The following is a 26,305-nucleotide window of genomic DNA, read 5'->3' on the forward strand; positions in this document are numbered from 1 at the left end:
TAAAAAGAAATACAACAATGCGGGCTAGATGCAAGACATGAATATTATCTGTGAATAATGACTTAAAGGGATAGTTCACCCAAAAATGAAAATTCTGTCAGTATTTACTCACCCTCATGTTGTTCCAACCCCGTAAGACCTTCGTTCATCTTCGGAAAACAAATTAAGATATTTTTGATGAAATCTGAGAGCTGGATCACTCCTCCATAGGCTTCTAAGGGATTGAACTTGCCAGCCCCGAAAAGTTTTTAAAGACATCGTTAAAATAGTCCAAGTGACTACAGTTGCTAAATCTTAAGTTTATCAAGCGACGAGAATACTTTTTGTGCGCAAAAACAAACAAAAATAAAGACTTTATTTCAACTATTAATTTCCTTCTCTGTTGGCCTTTAGTCAGTTAACTTAGTGTAATAGCGGAGAGCTACGTCACACGTAGGCTCACTATTGGCCGACGCTGGTCATGCGTACAACAACGCATGGTACAACAACTATCATACGCTGTTACACTAGTGAACTGACTCGAGGCCCACAGAGAAGGAAATGAAAAGTTGAAATTAAGTTGTTAATTTTGTTTCTTTTGCGCACAAAAAGTGTTCTCGTCGTTTGATAAACTTAAGATTTAGCCACTGTAGTCACTTGGACTATTTTAACGATGTCTTCAATAACTTTTCGGGGAACAAGTGTCAATCCCTTAGAAGCTTATGGAGGAGTGATCCAGCTCTCAGATTTAATCGAAATATCTTAATTCGTGTTCCAAAGATGAACAAAGGTCTCACGGGGTTGGAACAACATGAGGGTGAGTAAATACTGACAGAATTTTCATTTTTGGGTGAACTATCCCTTTAAAAGTTAGCTTATTCCTCACATAAAGCTGTAGTATACCTTACACAAATCATATAGGTTGACAGACATGGTCACTATAAAGTACTGAACTTCAGGTTGAACTTCAGTAACTGAAGGGATGAGATTTTTTTGTGTATGCCAACCTGGAATGTACTGTAGCATCCCCCTGGTTCCCTCGACAAAAAGTCAATAGGATTTTTTTATTGGTTTATGGATTATTGAAGACAATATGCTTTGTGAACAAAAGTTTATGTTTCTTATATGTTTCATACATCAACATTTTGAAGCCTAAAATACAATCAGTAGCAATAAAAAGCTAAATTTAGGATTTAAATGGACAACACCACAGCCACATGACTTCAACGTCACCATCACCAAGCACAAAGCTATTTAAAATCTACAAGCTGGAAAGTTGTAGAGTTAAAATATAGTTTACAAGAGCATGAGTATAGAGCGAGGGCACGAGTGAGGTATATGTTGTAGAATATAATGTGAAAATATCTTTAGCTTGTTTTAACCACAGACCTTATTTCAGATATTTAACCAAAAACCCATCGACCTCAGAACGATGGAACTCATTTCTTGGATTTTATAGAAAGAGCTGCTGGAAAATCTTCAATAACAACAACAACAACAACAAAAAACAAAAAAAAAACATCAAATTTAGGGTTCCACAAGAAACATAAAATCACACTAAATGATAAGGCAAATTATAACAGAATTATTCATTTTTGGGCGAACTATTTCTTTTAAGTTTAAAAAAAAAAACTGGAATCTATGATAATTAATTTCAGTCAGTAGAGACTGCAGACCATGAGAGTAAATCATGTAAAATTATTGGTTTGGTTATTTTTATAGGAAACGGTGCCACCTAAATTGACCAAAATGTAGTGTAAGATGCAGTGATCCGACATCCGATACCTCTGTCAGCTTTTAAAGATTTGACCGCGTCAGCCAGGGAAACTCCTAGGAGATAAACACAGTTTCAATATGATAAAAACATAAAAGACAACAAAAGTTTACACATGAATAAACTCCATTGAAGTCGATCCTGTTTACTTCTAAATGCTTTTGTAACACTAGAAAGTTTCCATTCATCGTTGGGGAAGCCCTTTGAGTGTCGGTGTGAGAGAGTTTCAGTGTTCCAGCTCGCTATGACACCCAATCCTTCAATACATCTGCGTGTGGTTGCCAGGATACAACCAGCACAACAAAGAGGGTCACAGCTTTCAATAATGGGGCCTCATAACTTTCAAGAATAGAAAGGTCAGATATGTTTAAGGTGTGTGTACATGAGAGCAGGAGAGGTATATATATATAAAAAAGAGTGTGTTAGTGTTGAAATTTAAGGTTACACAGGCCTTGTGATGTTATGAACACTTAACAGGCATGCTGTACATGTCAAAGGTCCAACAACACCACACTCACCAATTGCCAATAAGTTAGATTCACTGTATTTCCTGTTTAAGAATATACAACTGAGTAGTGTTTCATATAAATGGTTATACCAAGGGGCTGTTGAATGCTTGAAACTGATTGGTTGACAAAGTTCTAAGCTGTGCAATTGTTTTCAGGGAAACACGGCTAAAGTAGTTCCAGGCAGGTTTTGACCGCATTAAAGTTCCATATCACTTCGCCAAAAATTATTTGTTATTTCAGCCTACAACAGCAATGCAACCAAAACCATAGGTAAACCAATAGTAAACAATAGGACAAAAGCGACAAGTTATTTCCATGTTTTTGCCACAAAATTAAATTTGATTAAAGCACATCTTCTCTTTCTCCCGCTCTCTCTCCCATTCAAATGCATACAGTACGGACACACACTCGCAGTCTCGCACAGAAACGTGTTCTCAGCGCTGCTGTGATGATTTTATCAGTAAAATAGTTTAGCAACTTAAAAGCTACATGACATTTCTCAGTATCGAGGTAATAACGGCGCTGTTTTTGTAGCCGATAAACGTACAGTTTCTCTAATAGTAGAGATGCTACTGCCGAACACTGTTGAGACATGCACAGACTCGGGTAACTTGTGTTCAATCTTGCCCTCTCTTAAACAACATAAAATGTATCTAATTATTGATAAATGCATTGTAAAGTAAGAGCATAAAAAAAGGCAAACATTATCGTTTAATACTAGTTTTCCCAAAACTTTAATCCTCCCAAAATAGACTTCAGTCGTAATTAATATTTTAAGCTTTGTCTAATTCTAATGCTCTAATGTGACATGTTGTTTGTTTTGTATTCTTGCAGTTCTGTAATAAAATAAGGTGGTCAGACTCTGAAGTATTGCACATTCCAATTCAGTGCGGCTTGCGCGCTCCCGTTTAAATCAGGAACTATTTGACACCTTTTTTCTTTGTTTCACAATACTCAATTAATGATTATAAACTGAGGTGGGTGTCTTTAGAAGAAGTATCTGTTCTGAATTTTACATAAATAAACCACAACAATCCTGTACTATTGGCACAGCTATTGATACAGGCTGCAGCGAAGGTTCCTTTCTTAATGATATTCCAACTGATTTAACGAAAATGTAATACTGCGTGTGTGTGCAGTACCTGTTGTTTGCGGTCTGAGGCCGGGTCTATAAGTACATTGATGAGGCTTGGCATCTCTGTGTTTTTCAGACTCTCCTGTAGTGCACTGCGGAGTTCTTCCACCGCTCGAACCAGATACCCATGACCCCTAAACGCAGTCATCACCTGCTCGTACCGTGCCTCTGGTAGCAGGGTCACTGGAGGAGCACTAACACACACACACAGGTCAGTCTAATAACCAGCGTTTGATACCAGCTGACTTCAATAGAAATGAAGCCTATTGACAGCATTTGTCTGTTACACTAAATTAAACTAATTTTTAACAATTAACTTGTTGACTCTAAATTTATTTAAACAATTTACAGGCCCCATGAGATATTAAAATATGCTGTCAAACATTTTGAACACATTTCAGCCATCTATCCCAACACATTTGTATTATCTTCATTCCATCTTAGTCCAGGATAAGTTGGAGTGCAACAGAAATTTTTATGAATATAGAGTCATAAAGTCTGAATTGGCAAGATATAAAGTCGCAAAACTTGCATCACCATCTATTGTCAAAAATTAGAAACAAAGGGAAACAAAACAAGCCATTGAAGCATATCTTCATTTCTATTTTTTTTTTTTTTGCACTGAAATGTAGAGACTGTAAATTTATATTATATAATATAACATTTACTTTCGGTCCAGGAATTTCAGTTTCAGGCACCTCTCCTTTAGAAGGAACTCAGAACTTTAATTAGGCTCAATACTCACATGGTGGTCATGTCTCCCATCTTTTCCATCTCTTTCCATGTTTCTGGATCCACTCCACTGTAGATGCCATTGTTGTTGATTACTATGATGATGATGGGCAGTTTATACCTGTTCAGAATTAAAAGTTATGAGGCAGCGCAAATAGAACCATTATAAAAGTTTGTCACAAACGTCCTGAAGGTGGAGCTCCATGTCTTAGATAAATAATGATTAGAATGAAGCATCATGATGTGTAATTCACCTGCACATGGTCTCCACCTCCATGCCAGAGAAACCGAAAGCGCTGTCTCCCTCTACACACACCACTCTCTGAGCGCTCTTCTGCGCCTGCTCCAAAACTGCTGCGGCAATGGCAAAGCCTGGACCCACCCCCATAGTGCCAAACGTGCCTGCATCTAACCTGTACAAGACATTCAGATTAGTGCTCTGGACAACATTACAGTAGAACTCAACATTTAATAGAGCTACTTACTCTACGGTACATTCCTTAAATTTCCTTCCCTGAAAAACAACTTATAGGAGTCAATATGTCATACAGCTAAAATGAAAATTGTGTTGTTCCTGTGATCTAAACATCACTAAAGTTGTTGTCTCATGATCAAAACATAATAAAAGATGTTTTTTTTGTGATCTAGACGTTTATATATTTTTTTATTTTTTATAAATAACTAATTTTCTCGTTATCTAAATATAGCAAAAGTTTTATGTGTGTGTGATCAAAGCAGTTTTCTCATGATTTAAACAACAAAAGTTGTTTCTTATTGTAGAGTGTCAAGTAATACACACACAGCTTGTGTAAGTGCAAACACTAGACTGACTTTATTGATGTGTTACCACTTCCTTTTAACAGGGGTCGCCACCGTGACGTTAACATCAATACAGATTTCTTAAAGTGATAGTACACAACTCTACACTTATGATCCAAACAAATCCGGTTCTCATGATCTAAACGTAACAAATGCTGTTTCTGTGATCTAAAATAACAAAAGTTGTTTCCTTATGTTAGTTGTTATCTAAACATTAGTAGTTCTTGTGATCTAATCTAACAAAAGTTGTTTTCTTATGTTAGTTATCTAAACTTTAGTTGTTTTTGTGATCTAATCTGACAAAAGTTCTTATGTAAGTTATCTAAACAGTTGTTTTTGTGATCTAATCAACAAATGTTCTCATTATCTAAAAATGACGTTTTCTCATAACGTAAACATGACAAATGTTGTTTTTGTGTGATCTAAACATAACACAAATAATTTTTTCATGATGTACACATAACACAAGTTTTCACGTAATAAGAAATCTAAAATCAACAAAGGTGGTTTTCTTTTAACCACAACATAAAAGGTTCAACTTTCTCACAGCAGAATAAATCTGTATGTCGTCCTCCATTCTCTCATCACACACAAACCATTTCCTATTTGAAATGTCACATCAAAGCAATCTTAAAATTAGCCATTGTCATGACAATCAGAGCACATCGTTTTTTCTGTCCCCTGTTTTTATGTTAACATTTTAATTCGTAAAGAGTGATTCACTGTTCAAGTTGAATCCCAGGTCTGGATCTGGACAGCTAAACAGTGAATACTGATCTAGGGATAAAAAAGGGAGAGTATATATCTTGCCAAGCTGTGAACAGTGGTGCAGGAAAATGTCTTTCACCTGTGTCGTGGGAGGTAATTGAGCAGCATGGTACGGCCGATGTCCATCGTGTTCGCTCCTTCACTCACTATGATGCAGTCTTTGGGCAGGAGCTCAGAAATGTGGTGGAACGCTGTGTAGTAGTTCATGGGCAGAGTGGACTGGAGAGCAAGAGTCTGTGGGACACAATAAAAATGGTTCATCTAATACTATAAATGCTAAATTCACAGTTGACATGTTTACAGAAAGCAAGCGCACACAAGCTCACCTTTGATATCTGAGCATTGGCAGTCATTTTGTCCCTCAGTGTCGCCCACCATTGTGAATCAGAAGGAAATCTCCAGGACTCTGACCTTACATTATCCAACAGCTTTAAACCAAGTAGAAAAAGAGATTTAAGGGAAAACAATATTTCATGGAAAACATGATTTTCCATAGGTTTTCCACCACATTGTTCTGCAAAAATGAGCACATTAACATATAACCATCCATTTATACCCATCATGACTGATTCAGTATTCTGTAACAGTGGACAAACTGTTCCTCGGTTCACAGGCAAAAAACGTTAGCCAATAAAAACAGAAATGAAGCATTATTGCTAAAGACATTTGTGTAACATCGTAAGTCGGACTAAAAGGAAATAAATGCTACAAAACATACTGTATTTTATTGACATATTGGGAGTCTATAGAACATATACTCTTTGAAAAAAGGTACCATTTAAAAAGGTTCTAATATGTACCATTTAGGTACTAATATGTACACTTTTGGTACCAACATGTACCTTTGAGGTACTAGTATAGTACTAACTAGTACAAAGCTGTATCTTTTGAAAGGGTACCACCCCAGTGACAGCTTTTGTACCTTTTTTTGTGAGTGTAGATTGTCATGATGGAGATAAGGGTGCAAAACCAAAAAACATTGCATTTATGTAAGAGAACTCTGGTGATACTGTAATTTACCTGGCTGACCACAGCCCGTATGTCTCCAAGAAGAGCAGATGCGGCTCTCACATTATTACTCAATTCCTCTGCACATAGATCCACCTAAACAAGTTCACAATAAACGGAAGATCTTAAAATTACATTTTTAATGTTGTTTATATATATCTATGTGGTGTTAAAATGCTTTAAGATGTTCGAAGCGTTTCTAAAGATGCTCGTTTCTAGAAGGCTTCTGTCTGACTCTGAACGGGAACCTGGTTGTGTAACATCAGCAACACATTATTAGCTGTTTCATGTGGTTCCGCGTATACTAAATGAAGCAAGGGTGTTACATTCAAGCTATTTTAAAGGGATATTTCACCCAAAAATGAAAATTCTGTCATTAAAGCTACAATATGTAATTTCCTTTCACCGCTAGGGGTCACTAACCTCTTACAATAACAAAGGCATAGATTGATGATGCAGTGATAAGCGGAATCATGGAACTTGCCGTTGTTCTTGGATGAGTGAAAACATTCAAGTTTTTTAACATGACTGTGGTATGAAGCAGGGCTCAATTGCTAATAAGAGACAGATATCACGCGCCACACGCGAGTCCCGCAGATATAAAGGAATAAGGACGTTTAATTCTACCGAACTACCCGTTAGTGCTGAATTAATACTCACACAGGTCAATTTATTTGACGAATTAAACTTGTGAGGTAACGCAGCGCTGTTTCATTTGGTCTAATGTTACACTATCATACTAAACAGCATTTCAGTCTGTAGAAAGTTATAATGTTATTCTATGTGTTAGTTTGTTGGCTATATGAGACTAGCAGTAAGCTAGATCAACATTAGAATAACATACTGCTCATATTCTAAAATTTCATCTTGTTGAGCTATATAACATTGATTTGTTTTATGTACATTTGTTCACCTGTCTAATAAAGTACATGCAAGAGTGGCGTCTATGTCAAGTCGGAGTGTGTCGCGGACGTGGAGCTCTCGGCATCTCGAAAACACCACACTGATATTGATGCTCGTTTTATTTCTCCTTTTGTCCCAAAGTCTGCTTCCCATGATCCATAATGTTTGAACGAAACAACAACAGTGGCGTGAGTGTGCTGCTAGACGTATCGCAGTTGTCCAACATCTGTCGTCACGGTTACTATGGCAGTACAAGCGGAAACTAGGAATGACGAGGATATTACGTTATTGACAGGCGACAAGTGACAGGCACTTTTTTAAATTGTGAATTTCTCTGAATTTACAAATTCTTGGAAACATTTAGGATAATGGAAGTACACAATTGAAAGAAATATGTAACACTGTGCAAATGGTTTTTGGATATTTTGATACAAAATTCTTACATATCGTACCTTTAATTACTCACCATCAAGTCGTTCCAAACACGTAAGACATTCGTTCATCTTCGGAACACAAATGAAGACCTTTTTAATAAAATCTGAGAGCTTTCTGACCCTCCATTCAAGGTAGAAAGGTAGTAAATACATCATAAAAAGTAATCCATGTGACCTAAGTGGTTTAACCTCAATTTTATGAAGCGATGCGTGTACGGTTTCCTAAAAATATATATAATTACCACTTAATTCACAAAATATTAATCTCCAATGAACGAGAGTGTATGCGACGTATGTGTGTTGTGTTGACGCGAGAGCAGACGTTGTTGCTTGAACGCAACGCACGTTGGAGATTTTTATAAATAATGCGTTAAATTATGTTCTTTTTGCACAAACAAAGCACTCGCATCGCTTCATAAAACTAAGGTTAAATCATTGGAGTCACATGGATTACTTTAATAATGTCTAATAATGTCTTTTAGTTGTGTAGATTGTCAAGATAAAAGAATGTCTTACGGGTTTGGAAAGACATGAGGGTGAGTAATTAATGACAGAATTTTCCTTTTTTGGTGAACTAACCCTTTAAGGCATAATGAAATTATTTTCACAGGGAAAAAAAAACATTTACATATGTCATTTTGATTATCAAAGAAGAGTTCTAAGGCATAAAATTATTGACTACAGGTGGATTTTAAAGTCTTTACGCTGATGTTGCAGAAACTTACTGAGTGTCCAGGTTGCAACTAACCTGAATGATCTTCACATGAGGACTGAATCTTGGCGGAAAACCAAAGTGCAGGATCCAGTTGAGTCTGGCCCCCAGCAACACTATAACATCAGCCTGCAATAGAGCTCTAGAACAGAGAGAGATGGGCATCACATCGCATCAGTCGGTTCCATTAAAAAGAGATTTTGTAAAGATCATTTAGACACATTCACACACATACCTGGATCTGGCTGCAGCGACACAGTTGGAGTGGTCATCTGGCAGTACTCCTTTCCCCATAGGTGTGGGAAGAAAGGGCATTCCAGTCACCTCCACAAGCTCCCTGATCTCCTTCTCCGCCCTGGCATACGCCGCACCTGCACCAGATCACAGCTCAACACTGCATGCCTTGAAGATGCTCAAACATCTGGGTCATTCAGTTCTATTCTGTTTACCTTTGCCCACGATGATCAGAGGCCTCTGAGCCGCTTTGAGGAGCCTGACAGCCTGTGTGATCTCCCTGCTGTCAGCCTGACTCACAGGAGGAGCAGGACAACTGGAAACAAACCTAAAGAAAAATGAAGAACAAGCAATGAAATTGTGCATATTTCAAGATCCAAAAGAAAAAAACATCAATAAGTGATCATCACATCATTAACTACGGTTAGTCCCCATTGCTATGATTAATCTTCAAGTCTACATAAAGCTCACCTGACACTGGTCCGGTCTATTTTGGCGTTCACCATGTCTCCAGCTATGTCTATGTAACAAGCTCCTGGGCGGCCATAAATGCTGCTCCTTACAGCCTAACACAAACAGAACATTGTACATTGTATATTTCGCCTACATTAGGAGCATTTCATTTCAGGAACCCATTAAATGTTTGACAAATATAGAGCAGTGCTTTTTTAGTAGGTATTGGTATGTTATATTTATGCCCTAAATTAATACATGATTAACTAACTGTATTTTTCTATGTACATTTCTGAAATGCACTTTCTGTAAAGCTGCTTTGAAACAATATGTATTGTGAAAAGCGCTATACAAATACATTTGAATTGAAAAATTTGAATTGAATATTGTTATTTTGAATTAGCTTTTATATTTATATTTTTAGTTTCCATTTTAGTTTAAGATTTAGTAATTTAGTAATGCGTTTTGTCTCAAACTTATTTTATTTCAGTTTTCTATTTTTCGTTTAAGCTTTTCATCCTATATTTACCTTTTATTTGAGCTTTGTCAATAAACAAAAATGATGATTAAAACTTTTAGTTAATAATCTTTAAACAAGATATTTTTTCCTGTAGAAGACTTTCAATTTTAAATAAGTAAAATTGCTAAAAATGCAAATTTCCAAAATGTATATCTGCTAAAATATATATCAACTTTTTTGTTTATGTCATATTGATGGCCTCAAAGCTGACAGACATGGACAACAAGCCACAAAACTTCAATTTTTGATTTCATGGGGTCTTAAAACACAATTTACTTTTTCAACTACAGCTGGTATCATCTCAAGGCTGCTTGGTCGAGCAGAAAACTTGCTATACAGACGACAAGCTTCAACCTGATGAGAAACAAGAAAAAGGATATCACAGATTAAAGAGACACAAGAAAATAAATACATATTATATATTAAGCACATATAAATATATGAGATGAATCACTATAGCTTATATATTAATTATATAGTATAGCTTATATAGTAATAATTATTGAATATTTGAATCTACTGATTGAACATGTTTGATTTATCAGTCACCAAATGCTGTTCATTTGTTGTTTAATGTATCAAATCAGTAAAAATACTGAGATACCAGAGGCTATTTTGTACCAAAGCCAAACATTTCCTATCGACCGTACTTGAGGGAACTCCTGAAATGCTCCTGTGGTTTCTTGGTTCCTATCAGATGAGCCGCCAATGACGATGACAGGCCTGTGAATTCAAAAAAGAGAAGAAAAGTAAAAAAAAATGCCCATTTGAGGTCAATTCCCTTTAATTTTAAGTGAATTCAGCAGTGTGGGAGTTCGCTACCAGCAGTTCGTGTTAGCATTGGCCATTCCTCCGAGAGCATGAATCATCCCAGGTCCAGACACCACCAGACACACAGCTGGCCTAAGGAAAGGAAATGATATTTCAGAAAAAAAGCATGAGAAAAAACAAGTAAAAAATGAACTGACATATTCATACCATCCTGTCAAATACCCAATAGCAGACGCAGCATAGCAGGCCTGTTAAGAGAGAGAAGATGCATGTGAACACACACCCAGACAGTCTTCATTGTAATGAAAGCAGGACACATTTGAACTAAAAGTGGAAAGAGAGACTGTCTTACTGCTTGTTCATTGCGCATGCCCACATATTTGATGCCCGCTGCTTGGGCAGCCATGGCCACCTCGATGATAGGCACGCCAACAATGCCAAACATGTACTCCACATTCTGCAGATGGAGTTAAATATAAGAAAAAACATACCTAATAGACATTCTAATACATGCGTTCTATACATGAAAATATATTTCTGCCTTTTAATTTTTAGGATGGGGGGTCCCTCGCACGAGGATAATCATGTTTGGGTGTCATCTAAAAGTTGGAAGCCCCTGATTCAGGCTATATATTTAGTCAAGTTGTTACAGATTTCTTTTCTTTTTTAATCTAATCATTTTTTGAGCATAAGATAAAATACACCAAATTTGTCATCTCCGTATTTAACTCCATGCCTGGTTTAGTGTTTTGGATCACACTTTTATTGACAGCTCTTATTGCGCATGCGCGGAACCTTTGACACACTGTCCAAGTTCAATAGTACAGGAGGCGATTCTTTGCACGCATATTGCAATGGAATAACAAAAGCACTGTAAATAAAATACACGTTTATGACTAGGTGCTATGAACAAAGGTTTTGACTAGATAGCATACTTTGCAAGATTATTTACTTTAAATATACAGGAGAAACTTAGAGAAAACACTGTTTGAAAAGCATCCCGGCAACACAAAACAGACCTGAGATTTGAGCGCCTCAGCGAACAGCTGAGCTCCAGTAACTTCATCCATAATTCACTTCACAACAGACTCATTTCACTCATAACGTTACAGATATCAAACTGATTATCTGGCTGCTGCTCTTCTTCTGTGGTTTGTACTGTGTAGTTGCAACAAAGTGAAAGTACATGTCTCCACCTCCTGGAGAAACCGGACGTGTCACTCTCACATTTGTGGCAAGGTGGTGTCCTATCCCGTTCTTATGGATCCAGAAGAATTTGAAGTGTGTGTGTGTGTGTGTGTGTGTGTGTGTGTGTGTGTGTGTGTGTGTGTGTGTGTGTGTGTGTGTGTGTGTGTGTGTGTGTGTGTGTGTGTGTCCCTTTGCAATAAAAACTTAAACAAAAATACAAATAACATGGTTAGATTTCTCCCAATGTTTTTCTTTAATGGTAACTCATTTAGCTTTCTTTCAAATTTTACTCATCAATATGACATTTCAACTGAAAATCAATCCTGAGAGCATTAGAAACCTACTAGATAGTGTTCATTACACTTAATTAAAACTTACATCTTTCAATATTCACAGTAATCCTCAATATTTAATAAAAATTAATATATAATATGATACATTATGTTGAGAATCTGCACTCCTGAACAAAATCTCATGTTCCACAGTTGCTATTTTCATTCCACTGTTTCCATTCTCATACTAATTTCGTAAACAAATAAACTAGGAAGATTTAAACTATAGAGGAATGATAATTTAAAGAGAACAACACATTACTACTTAAATAAGTCTTATTATAAGCACAATATATGACATGCATTAATTACTTTTATCAACTAGTTTGTAACTTTTTAAAATATTTATAACATAAAAAATATGAAATTGGTCATTTATGTAGTATATTTGAAATGAAACATGTAGCGAAGATTTACATTTTTTTACAAGGGTTCAATTTTACTGTGCAAAACATCATTACAGACATAATGACTTGAACATTCCTCAAACTATTAGACCTAATGATTTACACAATAGACATTGAGAAACTAAAAATTAAATCTTCAGGCTAAACATCATAAATGTCATTGTGAAGATAGAGGTTGTACTTGTCGTAGCCAGTATTTTCCATATTGCTGTTTTTGTTGACCTTCACGTCTGTTTTCCTGCCCATCGCTTGAGCTTCACTCTCTGTCTTCAAGATACGACTCCAGGATCCGGAAAAACTAACAACATATTATGAGAACATGAATTTAAAATACAGTAAATGTCATTTAAATATTTTTAGAATAAGTGACACTAAAAAAAAGTTATGAGAAAAAAAACCACTGTCTGATTATTTACTTATTATTTAATAATTTAAGACATTTCTCCTTATAAAGAACCTTTATGGCATAGAGGGTTCTTTAAAATTGAGTACATTTTTGTAAACCGGTAAAGCTGTAAAAGTGACAAATGTGAACAGATGTAAATTGTATCGCTTTGCAATAAAAACTTTAAAAAAATACAAATAAAAAAATGTAGTCAAAATTGTTTTTAAGTAAACTGAACCTGAGTGTAGCATGAATTCTGGTTGAAAAACGTAATTTTTACCTTTTGTGCCAAGTTTGAATTTTTAGCACAAAACGTTTCTAAGACTTCAACGACCTTTTAAGCACATGAAAAATATTCCTATAAACATGTCACATATAACTCCCACATTTGCTTATTTTTAAAGTCAGCAAGAGTATTGGTGTGAGGGATGAAGAACAGAGCAGTTTGACTCACCAGGCTCCTGGTCTGTGGGTTGCTTAGAGACTTCCACTCTTCATTTGAGAGGCCCGACTCCACAGAGACCATCAGTAGTGTCATCAGAGCCAACACTTTCAACCTAGATGCAAAACACATGCACACAACATGCAGATATATTAAAATCCCAGCATGAAACAGCCTTCCTCAGTAAACCACATCTTCGACATCTAACCAAAAGAACTCACATGTTTGCAGTGCCTGTGAGTGCAGTTTGCTGTTAGCTTGCCTCTGTTGCTCAAAAGCTTACTGACCTTGCTTTTATACACAGCCATACACAAACAATTCACATCTTCTGTCAAATTGGCATTTCTTTTTTACTCAAAGAATATCTGGATGGACCTTGAGTGCCATAATTGGTATAATTAAACCCTATAGCGTCATCATGGCTCCCTTAGAGACATACAACTCAGAATAGCCTCTTATAATGATGGCGGTATTCATGGGTTTAACCTTTAAAGGGGCATGATGTATGTAAAAGACTACCGGAAATATGAGTGATATCGAAATTATGGGAAATATTTTAATGGATATGGTTGAGGACGAATGTTGACAACCAATTATTATTTACTCTAACAACCAGTGGTGTGAAGGCTCAAAGGAAGACTTCAGTTCTGGAAGAAAGTTTTATATCCCACTGAGAATGATTATAAAACCGCCTGAGCAACTTCTAGTTCTTCTGAACTTACTAGTTATGAGTCATTTTATCGTTTCCTGTATAAACGAAATGTGCTGTTCTGCTTCATGTAACGACTGAGACAAATCAGACACAATTATTTGTTTTAGGTAGCAAATAATATTCTCACTCTAATAAAAACTCACTCTGGGATCTGTGGTCCCATCCCCCAACAAGGGCAAGAAGGATCTTTGGTTACCATGACTACGATCAGATAAGTTGGGAAGAATAAGTTTATTGCTGTTAAGAATGTGAGAATGCCATTAGAACCTACAGACATTAAAACAGACTTCCCTGCATTTATTTATCAATAAACGGATCTATAAATGAGCATGCATCCCAGAACATTTTTGTGAATGATTTACTGTCTTGTATTTCATGTATATTATGTATTTGATACTACGGTATGCATTTTATTATACAACCTTGGTCTCTATAACTTGGTACTTTGAAGATCAAAATGACTGTGTACATGATATGTCGATAACAACAACATATTATTATTACAAGAATCTTTCATAGTTTCTTCATCAGCTACCACCCATCCAGCTGCACATGCAAATGAGCACCCTTGAAACAAAGAGCCATAAACCAAAATCTCTGGCCTGGAACTTTCACCTTTCTTATTGGCCGAGCCAACCCTGAGAGGTGGGACCTTTCTCAGGCTTTAAATTGCATCAACACCAGCCCTTCACCCTCTCTTGACTTCTCGGTACATTTGCGGTGTTGTGCTGTCCTGCGTGGCCTCAGCAGGCCCCAGGGCAGCAAGCCTTGACTCACAACCAGCCATGTGCTCATTCAGGAGAGAGGACTCTCTCAACCACAACAGAATCCAGGACAACTTCAGCAGTTTGGCACAACGTCTTCATTCAACGCAGAAGTAGTCCATCGTAACTCCTACCATTGGAGTTAGTCCTCTCTTCCTCTGGCCTTCACTGCTGCTTCTTCGGGTTGATGTCTCCATGGGTCCCAGCAGGCTGTGACCACAGCGATTGCAACTCCAACATTTGACACTCACAGAACCAACAAACGTCAAGAACTTCAAGAATTGTGTTCACTGCAAGGCCATGCAAGTATGCTTTTAAAATGGTGCTTTGAAAATGATAATATTGATGGTTCTTTTCATAGATAAATGGATCTTTTCCATAGTTCCATTTCCTACCTCTGGTTTCATTGTCACTTTAACCATATACCTATGAATGCATGAATGAATGTGTAATCGTTTTGTGTGTTAGTTATGTTTTCGTGTTTTTGTTAAAAAAACTTGTGCACAATGTGTATTTGGTTCTGATTCTCTGTTTGCATTCGAAGTTTACCTTACGATTTAGATTGTGACTATATGCTCTATATGCTTCTGTGGAAATTGATAAAAGTGGCTTGGGAAAAGCAGGTTGTACCTAGAGCATGGCGCCGAGCAGGGGGAGTCTTTATACCCAAAGAAAAAGATGCTACAAGCATCAGTCAGTTTCACCCTATTTCACTATTAAATGTCGAAGGCAAGATTTTCTTCAGCATTATTGCTCAGAGATTGTCAACCTACCTATTAAAGAATGGCTTCATTGACACTTCAGTTCAAAAGGCGGGCATTCCAGGATTCTCAGGATGCTTAGAACACATCAGTGTTATCTGGCAACGAATTCAATCAGCTAAAAAGGAGAGGAAGGAGCTCCACGTGACATTCCTGGATTTGGCTAATGCATATGGTTCAGTGCCACATGAGCTTCTTTGGGCATCATTTGCTTTTTTTCAGGGTCCCGATGTCGATAACAAATTTAGTGAAAGCCTATTTTGGAGATTTGCAATTTAGTTTCTCAACCCCAGAATTCAGCACTACATGGCAATGCTTAGGGGTTAGAATAATGGCAGGATGCACCATTTCTCCACTGGCTTTTATCATGGCAATGGAAGTAATCATTAGGGCATCAAAATGGGTAGTAGGAGGAGAGCGCTTGGCTTCTGGGATGCGACTACCACCAATCAGAGCATACATGGATGACATGACAACCATGACTACAACGGTAGCCTGCACTAATCGGTTATTGGGGAAGTTAACAGATAATATTGAATGGGCACGAATGCAATTTAAGCCCTCTAAATCAAGGAGCATCTCAATAATTAAAGGCAAGGTAGTAGATAAAACCTTCTTCATTAATGGTTAGGCAATACCAACAGTTTCTCAGAAGCCAGTGAAGAGTCTAGGGAGATGGTACGATGGGGATCTAAAGGACAAGGTTCGAGTGGGAGAAGTTAGACGACAAGCAGTGGAAGGGTTGAAGAGCACAAACAGCTGTGCTCTACCAGGCAAACTGAAACTCTGGTGCTTTCAGTTTGGTCTACTGCCAAGGTTGCTGTGGCCACTGACTGTGTAAGAGGTTTCTTTGACATCAGTGGATGAGCTGGAAGCGTTAATAAGTTCATACATCAGGAAATGGTTGGGAGTTCCACGCTGCCTCAGCAGAGTAGGACTTTATAGTAAAGGAGTATTGCAGCTGCCAGTCTCTGCTTTAACCGAGGAGTTTAAGTGTGCCAAGGTCAGACTGGAAATGACTTTAGCAGAGTCACGCGACAAATGTGTAAGGGAGGCAGCCCCTGTCGTAAAAACGGGTAGAAAGTGGTCAGCAAAGAAATCTGTAGTAGAGACAAAGGCTGACCTTCAAATTGGGGATATTGTGGGACAGGTACAGCATGGAAGAGGGGGTTTTGGGCTGAGTTTAGCTCCTCCTAAATGGCACAAGGCAGGCCCAGCTCAAAGGAGGAAGCTGGTAGTCAACGAGGTGCGAAAGCAGGAGGAGAGGATGAGATGTATAAAGGCCATTTCCCAGGCCAAGCAGGGAGAGTGGATGAGATGGGAGAGTGTGGAACAATGCAAAATGGGCTGGCAAGACCTTTGGTCAATGGAAGAGAGTAGGATCAGTTTCCTTATTAGGTCAACATATGATGTTCTCCCATCACTGCAGAACCTAAACCTCTGGGTAGGAGAGGATCCCTCTTGTCCTTTGTGTTCATCACCTGCCACATTAAGGCACATTTTGACAGGATGTAAGGTGGCTCTTAGCCAGGGTCGGTTTACTTGGCGCCATGACCAAGTATTGCAATGTTTGGCTTTAGCATTGGAAGGCAAGCGTAGTATGACCAATAAGTTGCCGCCTGTTCTAGCAAAACATTACACGCAGAAGACAATATTCCTCCGCCCAGGCGAGCAACCACCAAGAAAAGGTGCTAACACCAATTCTCGCCCAGGACAACTGGAAGCTGCTAGGGACTGGAAGATGCTGGCTGATCTTGATCAACGGCTTATTTTTCCACCTGAGATTGCCACCACTAACCTACGACCAGATTTTGTTTTGTGGTCTGGATCAGTACGCATTGTTCAACTGATAGAGTTAACAGTGCCATGGGAGGATGCGGTAGATGAGGCATATGAGAGGAAGAAACTGCGGTATGCTCATCTGGCCACTGAGGCAGAACAGCGAGGATGGAGAGTCCAGGTTTATCCAGTGGAAGTGGGTTGTCGAGGTTTTGTGGCAAACTCTACAACCCGGTTCCTCAGAGACGTCGGATTCAGTGGCCAAGAGTTGTGTCGCACAGTAAAGAACTTATCTGAAGCAGCAGAAAGGAGCAGCAACTGGCTGTGGTTGAGACGGAAAGATTCTAGCTGGAAGTGTACAGGCCGCCATGCTACGGTTTCGTAGATTTCTTGAAAACTTGAAGAGTCTGTTGGTTTATTTGTATAGGTTGTATAGTATTTACAGTCATTACGTTCCTGTGTATATTGCGTGAATGACGGGTGGTTGGGCAGATATTGTGTTTTGCGGTAGGTGGTATGCCATACGGAACCGTTGCCACTGAAACTGCATATTAACGCACCAGTGGGGCTCGACAGCCTTAGTCAAACGGGTTGGCGCGTATGGTTCGGTTGCGGAGAGATTGTGAGATTGTGGTTAGGTCTCAGCAGCAACTGTTGGTTTATTTGTATAGTTTGTATAGTATTTACAGTCATTACGTTCCTGTGTATATTGCGTGAATGACGGGTGGTTGGGCAGATATTGTGTTTTGTGGTAGGTGGTATGCCATACAGAACCGTTGCCACTAAAACTGTAACAGCCTTAGTCAAACAGGTTGGCGCGTATGGTTGGGTTGCGGAGAGATTGTGAGATTGTGGTTAGGTCTCAGCAGCAAGAGGGAAGTAGAGGTCAGTAAGCTGGGCTGAGTTGAGTGGGGGACGGAGGGGGGTGACTCTGGGACGCCAGAGTCACTGTCGAGCCCTCTTGAGGTGTCGTGGGCTAGTCGAAGAAACACTGAGGACGGAAGGGGCCCACTTGAAGACCCTAGAGATGTTCTCTACTCCGCTCAATCAAAGAGGGTTGTTATGGGGGGACCGCACTGTGGTTGCAGCCGTTGTGTGCTGATGCGCAATACACTGCAGCTATTAACACCAGACAGAAGGAGATTCACGTCACCAGATGGAAAGAAGCGTAAATGGATGGAGAAGCATAGGTTACTGTAAAGCTACGTCTCAGTTGGTGATTATCTTGGCGAAAGCCGAGTACAAATCAGCATGAAGTTTTAACACCTACTCTCGTGTAATGGAAATCTTAATAGTACTGTACAGTCAGAAAGACATTTCCCTTCCCCGGAAATAAATATTTCTTAGAATTAATAAACAATTAACGCTGAGTGTCCACGGGACAAACAGGTGGGTTGAAGTAAAAATTAATTTTACTACATTAAGTTAATTATATGAACTGATCCAAATATTCATAATCAATTATAACCAGTTCTTATTGATTATTAATATTTCATAGAGCTGATTTGCTACATTCTCTATGGGTCTTTATCTTTCCTGAACAATATTTATCACTTCTCTGATATTAAAATTACACAAGGTTGTCACTTGTAGGGATGTAAGTTAGGTCTAAGTCCTCATTTTCATCATTATTGTTGGGTGAGTTTCAATATTGGTCACTGTACAATTTAAAATATTTGGTAACACTTTATTTCGGTGGTCCACTTTAGACATTCTACTTATTATACTGAACAAAATTATAAACGCAACACTTTTGTTTTTGCCCCCATTTTTCATGAGCTGAACTCAAAGATCTAAGACTTTTTCAATGTATACAAAAGACCTATTAATCTCAAATATTGTTCTCAAATCTGTGCTAGTGAGCACTTCTCCTTTGCCGAGATAATCCATCCACCTCAGGTGTGGCATATCAAGATGCTGATTAGACAGCATGATTACTCCACAGGTGTGCCTTAGGCTGGCCACAATAAAAGGCCACTCTAAAATATGCAGTTTTACTGTATTGGGGGGTCTGAAAACCAGTCATTATCTGGTGTGACCACCATTTGCCTCACACAGTGCAACACATCTCCTTCGCATAGAGTTGATAAGGTTGTTGATTGTGGCCTGTGGAATGTTGGTCCACTCCTCTTCAATGGCTGTGCGAAATTGCTGGATATTGGGAGGACTTGGAACACGCTGTTGTATACGCCGATCCAGAGAATCCCAAACATGTTCAATGGGTGACATGTCCGGTGAGTATGCTGGCCATGTAAGAACTGGGATGTTTTCAGCTTCCAGGAATTGTGTACAGATTCTTGCAACAGGGGGCCGTGCATTATCATACTGCAACATGAGGTGATGGTCGTGAGGAATGGCACAACAATGGGCCTCAGGATCTTATCACTGTATCTCTGTGCATTCAAAATGCCATCAATAAAATGCACCTGTGTTTGTTGTCCATAACATATGCCTGCCCATACCATAACCCCACCGCCACATGGGCCGCTCAATCCACAACGTTGACATCAGCAAACCGCTCACCCATACGACGACATACATGCTGTCTGCCATCTGCCTTGTACAGTGAAAACCAGGATTCATCCGTGAAGAGAACCCCTCTCCAAAGTACCGGACGCCATGGTCTGCTTCGTGGTCTTCAGTGTTGCATCTGACAAGCCTGAGTGCAGGGACTGAGCCTTCTCAGATGCATCACTGAAGACCAGGGATGTCAGGCATGAAGTTCCTCTGCCTCCACTGTTTCCCACCACAGCCCTGAGGTGAGGTACCCATACTCAGGCTCCTCAGAGATGGGGTTTGAAACCTTCATTATTGCCCACCACAGCCCTGCAGCGAGGGCCATGGTGAGCTCATCTGAGAGTTCAGGAGATAAGGACTGCCCTCCATTCTCAGGAAAACCGGTGGGCATGGTTGACGTACTCATAGTGATTTTGGAATTGATGGTGAAAGATGATCTAAAGAACACAGACAGAATGCAACTGTCTCTGACTCGGCACGACTGGGCATGATCAGTCTCTGAGACGGGCGTTGCTGCAGCAGAAACCTCAATCTGCTTCTCTTCAGGGAGCCTAAAATATCCCACCCCTTGACAGGTGCCTTTGTAACTATAGAATCAATATTATATGCTTGACCTGTCAGTGGTTATAAAGTTGTGGCTGATATATATTAATTAAGATAAACTGTCTGAGCTCTACTGCACCTTGTCCAGACAGGAAATACAAAGGCAGCACGTGTTGACCCTTCATGAACCCTTTGAAATGACGGATAAATGAATAACACATTGAAATGTAATTTCAATTATTAACTAATTTAAAATTAGTCTAATATTTCGAGGTTCTCTATGACTTGTACATGGTTTTCTTAGAGGCCATTTCATGCCCTTTTACAGTTTTGTTTTTAGGGTCTACTAGAATAGGTTCTCTTTCATCATCTCATGTTCGAGATCCAACTATGGGAAGGGCATCCGTACCTGACCTCTGCAGAAGCATCCAATTGCACCAAGTCTGGCTAGACAGACAGAAGCATGCAGCCAATGCGCGATGGTAAGGTCCCGCCCCCTTACCTAGCGCATATAACGCATGCAAGCGCTGCTATTCCCCAGTTGACATTCGCTTCTCGCAATCTCTGTATGTACACAGTTCGGCTGGAATTACACTGCTCACTTGCGTGTCTTCAGGAGGATATATCGCCTGATCAGCCTCCGCCAGACGTGACTTTTGTTTTTCAGCCTATCAGCTGTCTTCTGCATCTGGAGCCGCCCGTGCTCTCGCCGTTCTCACCAACTACTCCTTTCACGGCTGCCCGCCACGGATTTTTTCCGAGTTCTTCGCTGTAATGTCGCTTTCTAAACCTGCTTCTCACGGGAACAACCTATCACGGGCCTGCCCGGCCGCGTGTGGTGCTCTCATCGCCGCTAAGGACCTGCACTCGTTCTGCTTGGGTCTCAAACATGCTCAAGAAGCCTTGGAGAACCCGGAGAATTGCAGTCATTGCCTTATGCTGCTACCCAGTGTGCGGAGCTCGGCCTTTCTGACTCAGATGGGGGACATGGTGACGACGACGCGCTACCGGGGGACTCCCGGGGTGCCACCTCACTTATTTGGGCTGATCAGCCCAATCCTGCCTTCCCCGAAGAGGACATCTTCGCGGGCAACCTCACGCTCGTCGATGAACCGGCTGGTTCCGGCGACGAAGATGACGCGGCCCTTCTTGGGGTCTCAGAGGACGAGGAGGCCATCCCGCCCTCTGGCGTCCCACAGGCCGTCGCCCACGCGGCCTTGCCTCAGTCTATCCTCCTGGAGGTGTGTGAGCGGGCAGCCGCTCGCCTCAACATTGAGTGGCGAGCTCCACAGAGCTCCACTGACCAGGAGAGGGACATATATGACGGGGAAGTTCTGGGACCCCCTCCCGGTCCGAGGAGGCAACTCTTCCCCGTCCTTCCAGCCTGCGCTAAGCACATGAGGCACAACTGGAGCGACCCGCTCGACTTCAAACACGGTCTCACGGGCCTCGAGGTGAAGGATATGGCGGCTATTGGCATGGGGGACCCAACCGCTATCGAGCCTTCCATCGCCAGGCACCTTAACCCCGCACAGGGCGGGCTGCTCGCTTCCCCTAAACCGGTCCTGCCCAACAGACTGCCTCAGTTCACCAGGCCGCATATAAATCTTCGGCCTTGGCTGTCAGGGCCTTGAATGTCTCCTCCCTCATCTCCGCTTACCAGGCGGAGATTTTGGACGAGTTAGGGCAACAGTTAGAAAAGGGAACACCTTCTCTGCCCTTATGGAAGGAGATCCTGACGGTGAACGACCTTGTCCTCCGTAACGCTCGGCAGGCCGTCCAAGCCTGCGGGTGCTCTATGGCGCTCTCTATGGTGGGAGAGCGCGCGCTCTGGCTTAACCTGTCGGGCCTTCCTGACAGTGAGAAGAGGCGCATCGCGGGTGCGTCAGTGGAGCCAGGCCGGCCCCGCTGTCGCGTTGATGCAACAGCGGTGTGAACGACAAGAAAGAGGATGAGGCTTTCAAGTTATGCCTTCCTAGGAAGGCGGCACCACGCCAGGCGCCCCCTGCGCGTTTGTCTAACCAACCTGCCATGGGACGACATTTCCATCAGGGCAAAGATAGGCCCCGCAACAAACCCCCCGCCCTACGGCAGAATAACCCACCGCCTGCTAAGCACTGGGGAAAATCGGCTCCCGCCGCGGCTGCGGCTGGAAGACCATCTAATACTGCCCCCAACAACTCGAAACGGAAGCGGCCTGCCTGATGTCCGGCCGATGGGGGCATCGAGTCCACGTTCACGGGCCACGAGCCCTACGGACTCTTCTTGCCCAAGAACCCCTGTCCAAAGTACACAGGGTTTCCCGCGGATGGGTCGGTTCCCCCTCTCTCGAGGCTGTCCAGCCCAAGTGTTTAGTGGACGTTGTGTGTCCCCCCCCCCAACGTTCAGGGGGGCTACTGTGAGAAAAAGTGCAGAAGCAGTGTCACCACACCGCACACACTCTTTTCCCCTCTCTCAAGTATTAAAGGCTTCGGCCCCAGTGTTTCCCCAACACAAAACACACAAAAAACAAAAAAACACATCAAAACTAACGAATCATATGAATTCGTTACGGAGAGAGGATCTCTCTCCGCAGAGAGAATTCTTCTCCCTGCAGAGAGAGAAAATCTCTCTGAACCCAGGCATGCCGCCCCTAGTGTGTCCACAAGGGGGCGCCATTGCACCACAAATGAGCAAGCTGGGTTTACACAGCTCTGCTGCGACTCGCATGGGAACGCTCGCCAGTCACGAATGGGCGTGGCAGGATGTTTTGGCTCCCGAGTGGGTGATGCGTACAATAATGCAGGGTTACAGACTTCAGTTTGCTATGAAACCTCCGCATTTCAACGGCGTTCTCACTTCACACACGGAAGAGAGCGCCTCACACATTCTGAAAGAGGAAATATCCTCCCTCCTAGACAAGGGAGCGATTCAGTTGGTGCCCCCCAATCTGATAAATCAGGGATTTTATTCTCGTTATTTCCTGGTCCCAAAGAAGGACGGCTCTCTCCGTCCAATCTTGGACCTCCGGGTGTTGAACAAACATTTGAGAAAATACAATTTCAGAATGCTAACCCATGGCTCGCTCGCTCGCGCCATAAAACAGAACGACTGGTTCACATCGGTTGATCTGAAAGATGCTTTCTTCCACATAAGCATTTACCCTCCACACAGGAAGTTTCTTCGTTTCGCCTACCAAGGCACATGTTACGAATTCACAGTTCTGCCGTTTGCCCCGACTTGCCCTAAGTCCTCGTTGCTTCTGTCTGTGTGCAGAGGCGGGCTTAGCACCCATGAGAATGTCAGGTCTGAGGATTCTGACTTACATAGACGATTGGCTCATTATAGCCGAAAGAGAAAGTGTTGCAGGACACCTGCCGTGTGCTCGCGCACATCAGATATCTCGGGTTCAGAGTGAATGTGAGCAAGAGCAATTTCATACCCAGTCAGAATGTCATTTTCCTGGGCTTGGAGTTGAACTCAGTCTCCATGCGAGCACGTCTCTCTCAAGAGCGCGTTCTCTCTCTAATGGGCTGTCTGTCACAGTTCAGAGAGGGGCCGAGAGTACAATATCGAACATGCCTCAGGCTGCAGGGTCTTACGGCCTCATCCATCCAGGTTGTACCGCTGGGACTCCTGAGAATGAGAGTGTTCATGATATGGGTTTTGTCAGCCCGATACGCGATCTTTACCGCTCTGTAACAGTGACGCGCGCGTGCTCTGCAGCCCTGCGCCACTAGAGGAGCGCGGACTTTTACGCACAGGGAACCCCTCTGGGAACGATTATGATGCGGAAAGTTGTGATGACAGATGCGTCCCTGACAGGCTGGGGTGCCACCCAGGAGGGCAGAACGGTGAACGGTCTGTGGCCGAGCAGACTACGTTCAGCGCACATAAATTATTTAGAGCTAATGACCATTTGGAAAGCCCTGAATCATTTTCTGCCTCGTCTGCAGGGACATCATGTGCTCGTACGCTGTGACAATACCACGGCAGTGGCTTATATCAACCATCAGGGAGCCGTGCGCTCGTCGAAACTTCACGCTCTAGCTTACAAGCTTTTGGTGTGGAGCAGACGGGTTTTTCTGTCGCTACGTGCGACGCATGTTCCGGGCATTCTGAACAAAGGCGCGGATCTTATATCGAGGGGAAACCCAATCTACGGAGATTGGCGCTCTCACCCGAGATTCGGACAGGCAAACGTAGATCTATTCGCCTCGCGCGAAAACCACCATTGTCCTATGTTCTTCTCGTTAAAGAACGTGGACGCGCCCCTCGGGGTAGATGCACTGGCCCACCCATGGCCCAGAGTGCTGCTCTATGCTTTTCCTCCCCTGTGCCTGATAATTCCCATACTGGCCATGGTAAGAGAGCAGGGCCTGTCTCTCATTCTGATAGCACCCAGGTGGCCCAAAGCACCATGGCTGGCGGAGTTAATCCCTCTGTTGCATGCCGAGCCGTGGCGCCTGCCCCCCCGCACAGACCTATTGTCTCAAGCGAACGGGGAGATTTATCACCCACACCCGGACAGGGTAGCTCTCTGGGCCTGGCCCGTGAGAGGATGAACCTAAGCGCACTGGGGCTTTTCGCCGCATGTTATTGCTACTATACAGAATGCCAGCGCCGTTTCTACACGGTCCTTATATGGCTGTAAGTGGCAAGTGTTCGAAGGGTGGTGTAATAGGGCGTGGTCTCACATCTTATCAGTGCTCAGTTCCTGATATTTTGTGTTTCCTTCAAGACCTTATGGAAAAAGGGAGGTCTTTTCCACAATTAAGGTCTACCTGGCTTCGATTTCGGCCTGTCATGTGGGTTTTGAGGGCTCAACAGTCGGGCAGCATCCTCTAATCCGCAGATTTATGAAGGGTGCCCGTCGCTCTTTGCCAGTCATCAGGAGAACTGTTCCTCAGTGGGTCTTCTCCTTGGTGCTGGAGGCTCTGTCTCAGTTTCCTTTTGAGCCTCTGGGAAGTATTTCCCTGAAGTTGTTGTCTTTTAAGACAGTTTTGCTCTTGGGCTTGGCATAAGCTAAACGTGTCAGTGAGCTACATGCACTCTCGGTTCATTCCTCGTGCACTAAATTCTCTCTTAGTGGAGATAAAGTTTCCCTTAAGCCTAATCCGGCCTTCATGCCGAAATGCTTTCCTGCGTTCACATCGGAGGTGTTGGAGCTGTCCGCTTTTCACCCTCCTCCTTTTTCCTCCCCGGTGAATCAGAGGCTGAATGCTCTGTGTCCCGTCCGTGCTTTACAGACATATATGACCAGGACCACTGCTTTCCGGAAGAGCGACCAGCTCTTTATTTCATGGGCGCCCCCGCATAGAGGGGATCCCATTTATAAGCAACGCCTCTCACATTGGCTTGTGAATGCTATAGCCTTGGCATATGAATCAAAGGGAGTGCAGCCCCCAGGGGACATCATTGCTCATTCTACGAGGGGCTTAGCCACCTCTTGGGCTTTGTTTAGGGGAGTCTCCCTGCTCCGCTGCCAGTTGGGCTTCTCCTCATACCTTTGTGCGTTACTACCGGCTGGATGTCACCAGTAACTCGGTAGCACATTCGGTTTTAGGGGTAGGGTCTTCTTAGCCCTTCCCTGTAACCCCGTTGGAAGTAACGAATAGGAGTGAATGGGCCAGCAGGCCATGCACATTCCTGTCACCTAGCATGCCTTCTGGGTGTATATATGTACAACCGTGTTGCTGGGGTTATTATCATGTGTGTGCCACATACATGTTTCATGTCCTGCAC

General features: G+C 41.9%; 2 protein-coding genes across 4 annotated transcripts; both read right to left on the reverse strand.

Annotated features, from left to right (window-relative positions):
* Window positions 1–1,029: 1,029 nt before the first annotated feature.
* On the reverse strand, window positions 1,030–11,952 carry hacl1 (2-hydroxyacyl-CoA lyase 1). Of its 3 annotated transcripts, XM_077209208.1 has the most exons (18): window positions 11,771–11,900; window positions 11,104–11,208; window positions 10,959–10,999; window positions 10,803–10,883; window positions 10,631–10,703; window positions 10,257–10,334; window positions 9,479–9,573; window positions 9,223–9,335; window positions 9,009–9,144; window positions 8,810–8,915; window positions 6,737–6,820; window positions 6,043–6,144; window positions 5,796–5,950; window positions 4,384–4,542; window positions 4,143–4,250; window positions 3,405–3,591; window positions 1,765–1,809; window positions 1,419–1,456 (listed from the first exon to the last, which is right to left on the reverse strand). In XM_077209208.1, the coding sequence occupies exons 1-17, from the start codon at window positions 11,819–11,821 to the stop codon at window positions 1,777–1,779; spliced, it is 1,707 nt and encodes a 568-aa protein (XP_077065323.1). In that variant the 5' UTR covers window positions 11,822–11,900; the 3' UTR covers window positions 1,419–1,456; window positions 1,765–1,776. The 3 variants fall into 3 exon arrangements, with proteins under 3 accessions (XP_077065322.1, XP_077065323.1, XP_077065321.1); XM_077209207.1 differs by having other exon boundaries at window positions 1,030–1,809; window positions 11,771–11,952; XM_077209206.1 differs by lacking the exons at window positions 1,419–1,456; window positions 1,765–1,809 and having other exon boundaries at window positions 3,235–3,591.
* A 737-nt stretch (window positions 11,953–12,689) lies between these two features.
* On the reverse strand, window positions 12,690–13,758 carry c16h2orf66 (chromosome 16 C2orf66 homolog). The gene is given in 4 exon segments (XM_077209216.1): window positions 12,690–12,937; window positions 12,939–12,976; window positions 13,518–13,620; window positions 13,727–13,758. Coding segments are annotated over 4 exon segments (261 nt in total). The 5' UTR covers window positions 13,729–13,758; the 3' UTR covers window positions 12,690–12,819.
* Window positions 13,759–26,305: the final 12,547 nt, after the last annotated feature.

This window comes from Siphateles boraxobius, unplaced genomic scaffold (genome assembly GCF_051911475.1).
Source record: "Siphateles boraxobius isolate OS27281-9 unplaced genomic scaffold, OSU_SipBor_1 12, whole genome shotgun sequence".
Taxonomy (NCBI): domain Eukaryota; kingdom Metazoa; phylum Chordata; class Actinopteri; order Cypriniformes; family Leuciscidae; genus Siphateles; species Siphateles boraxobius.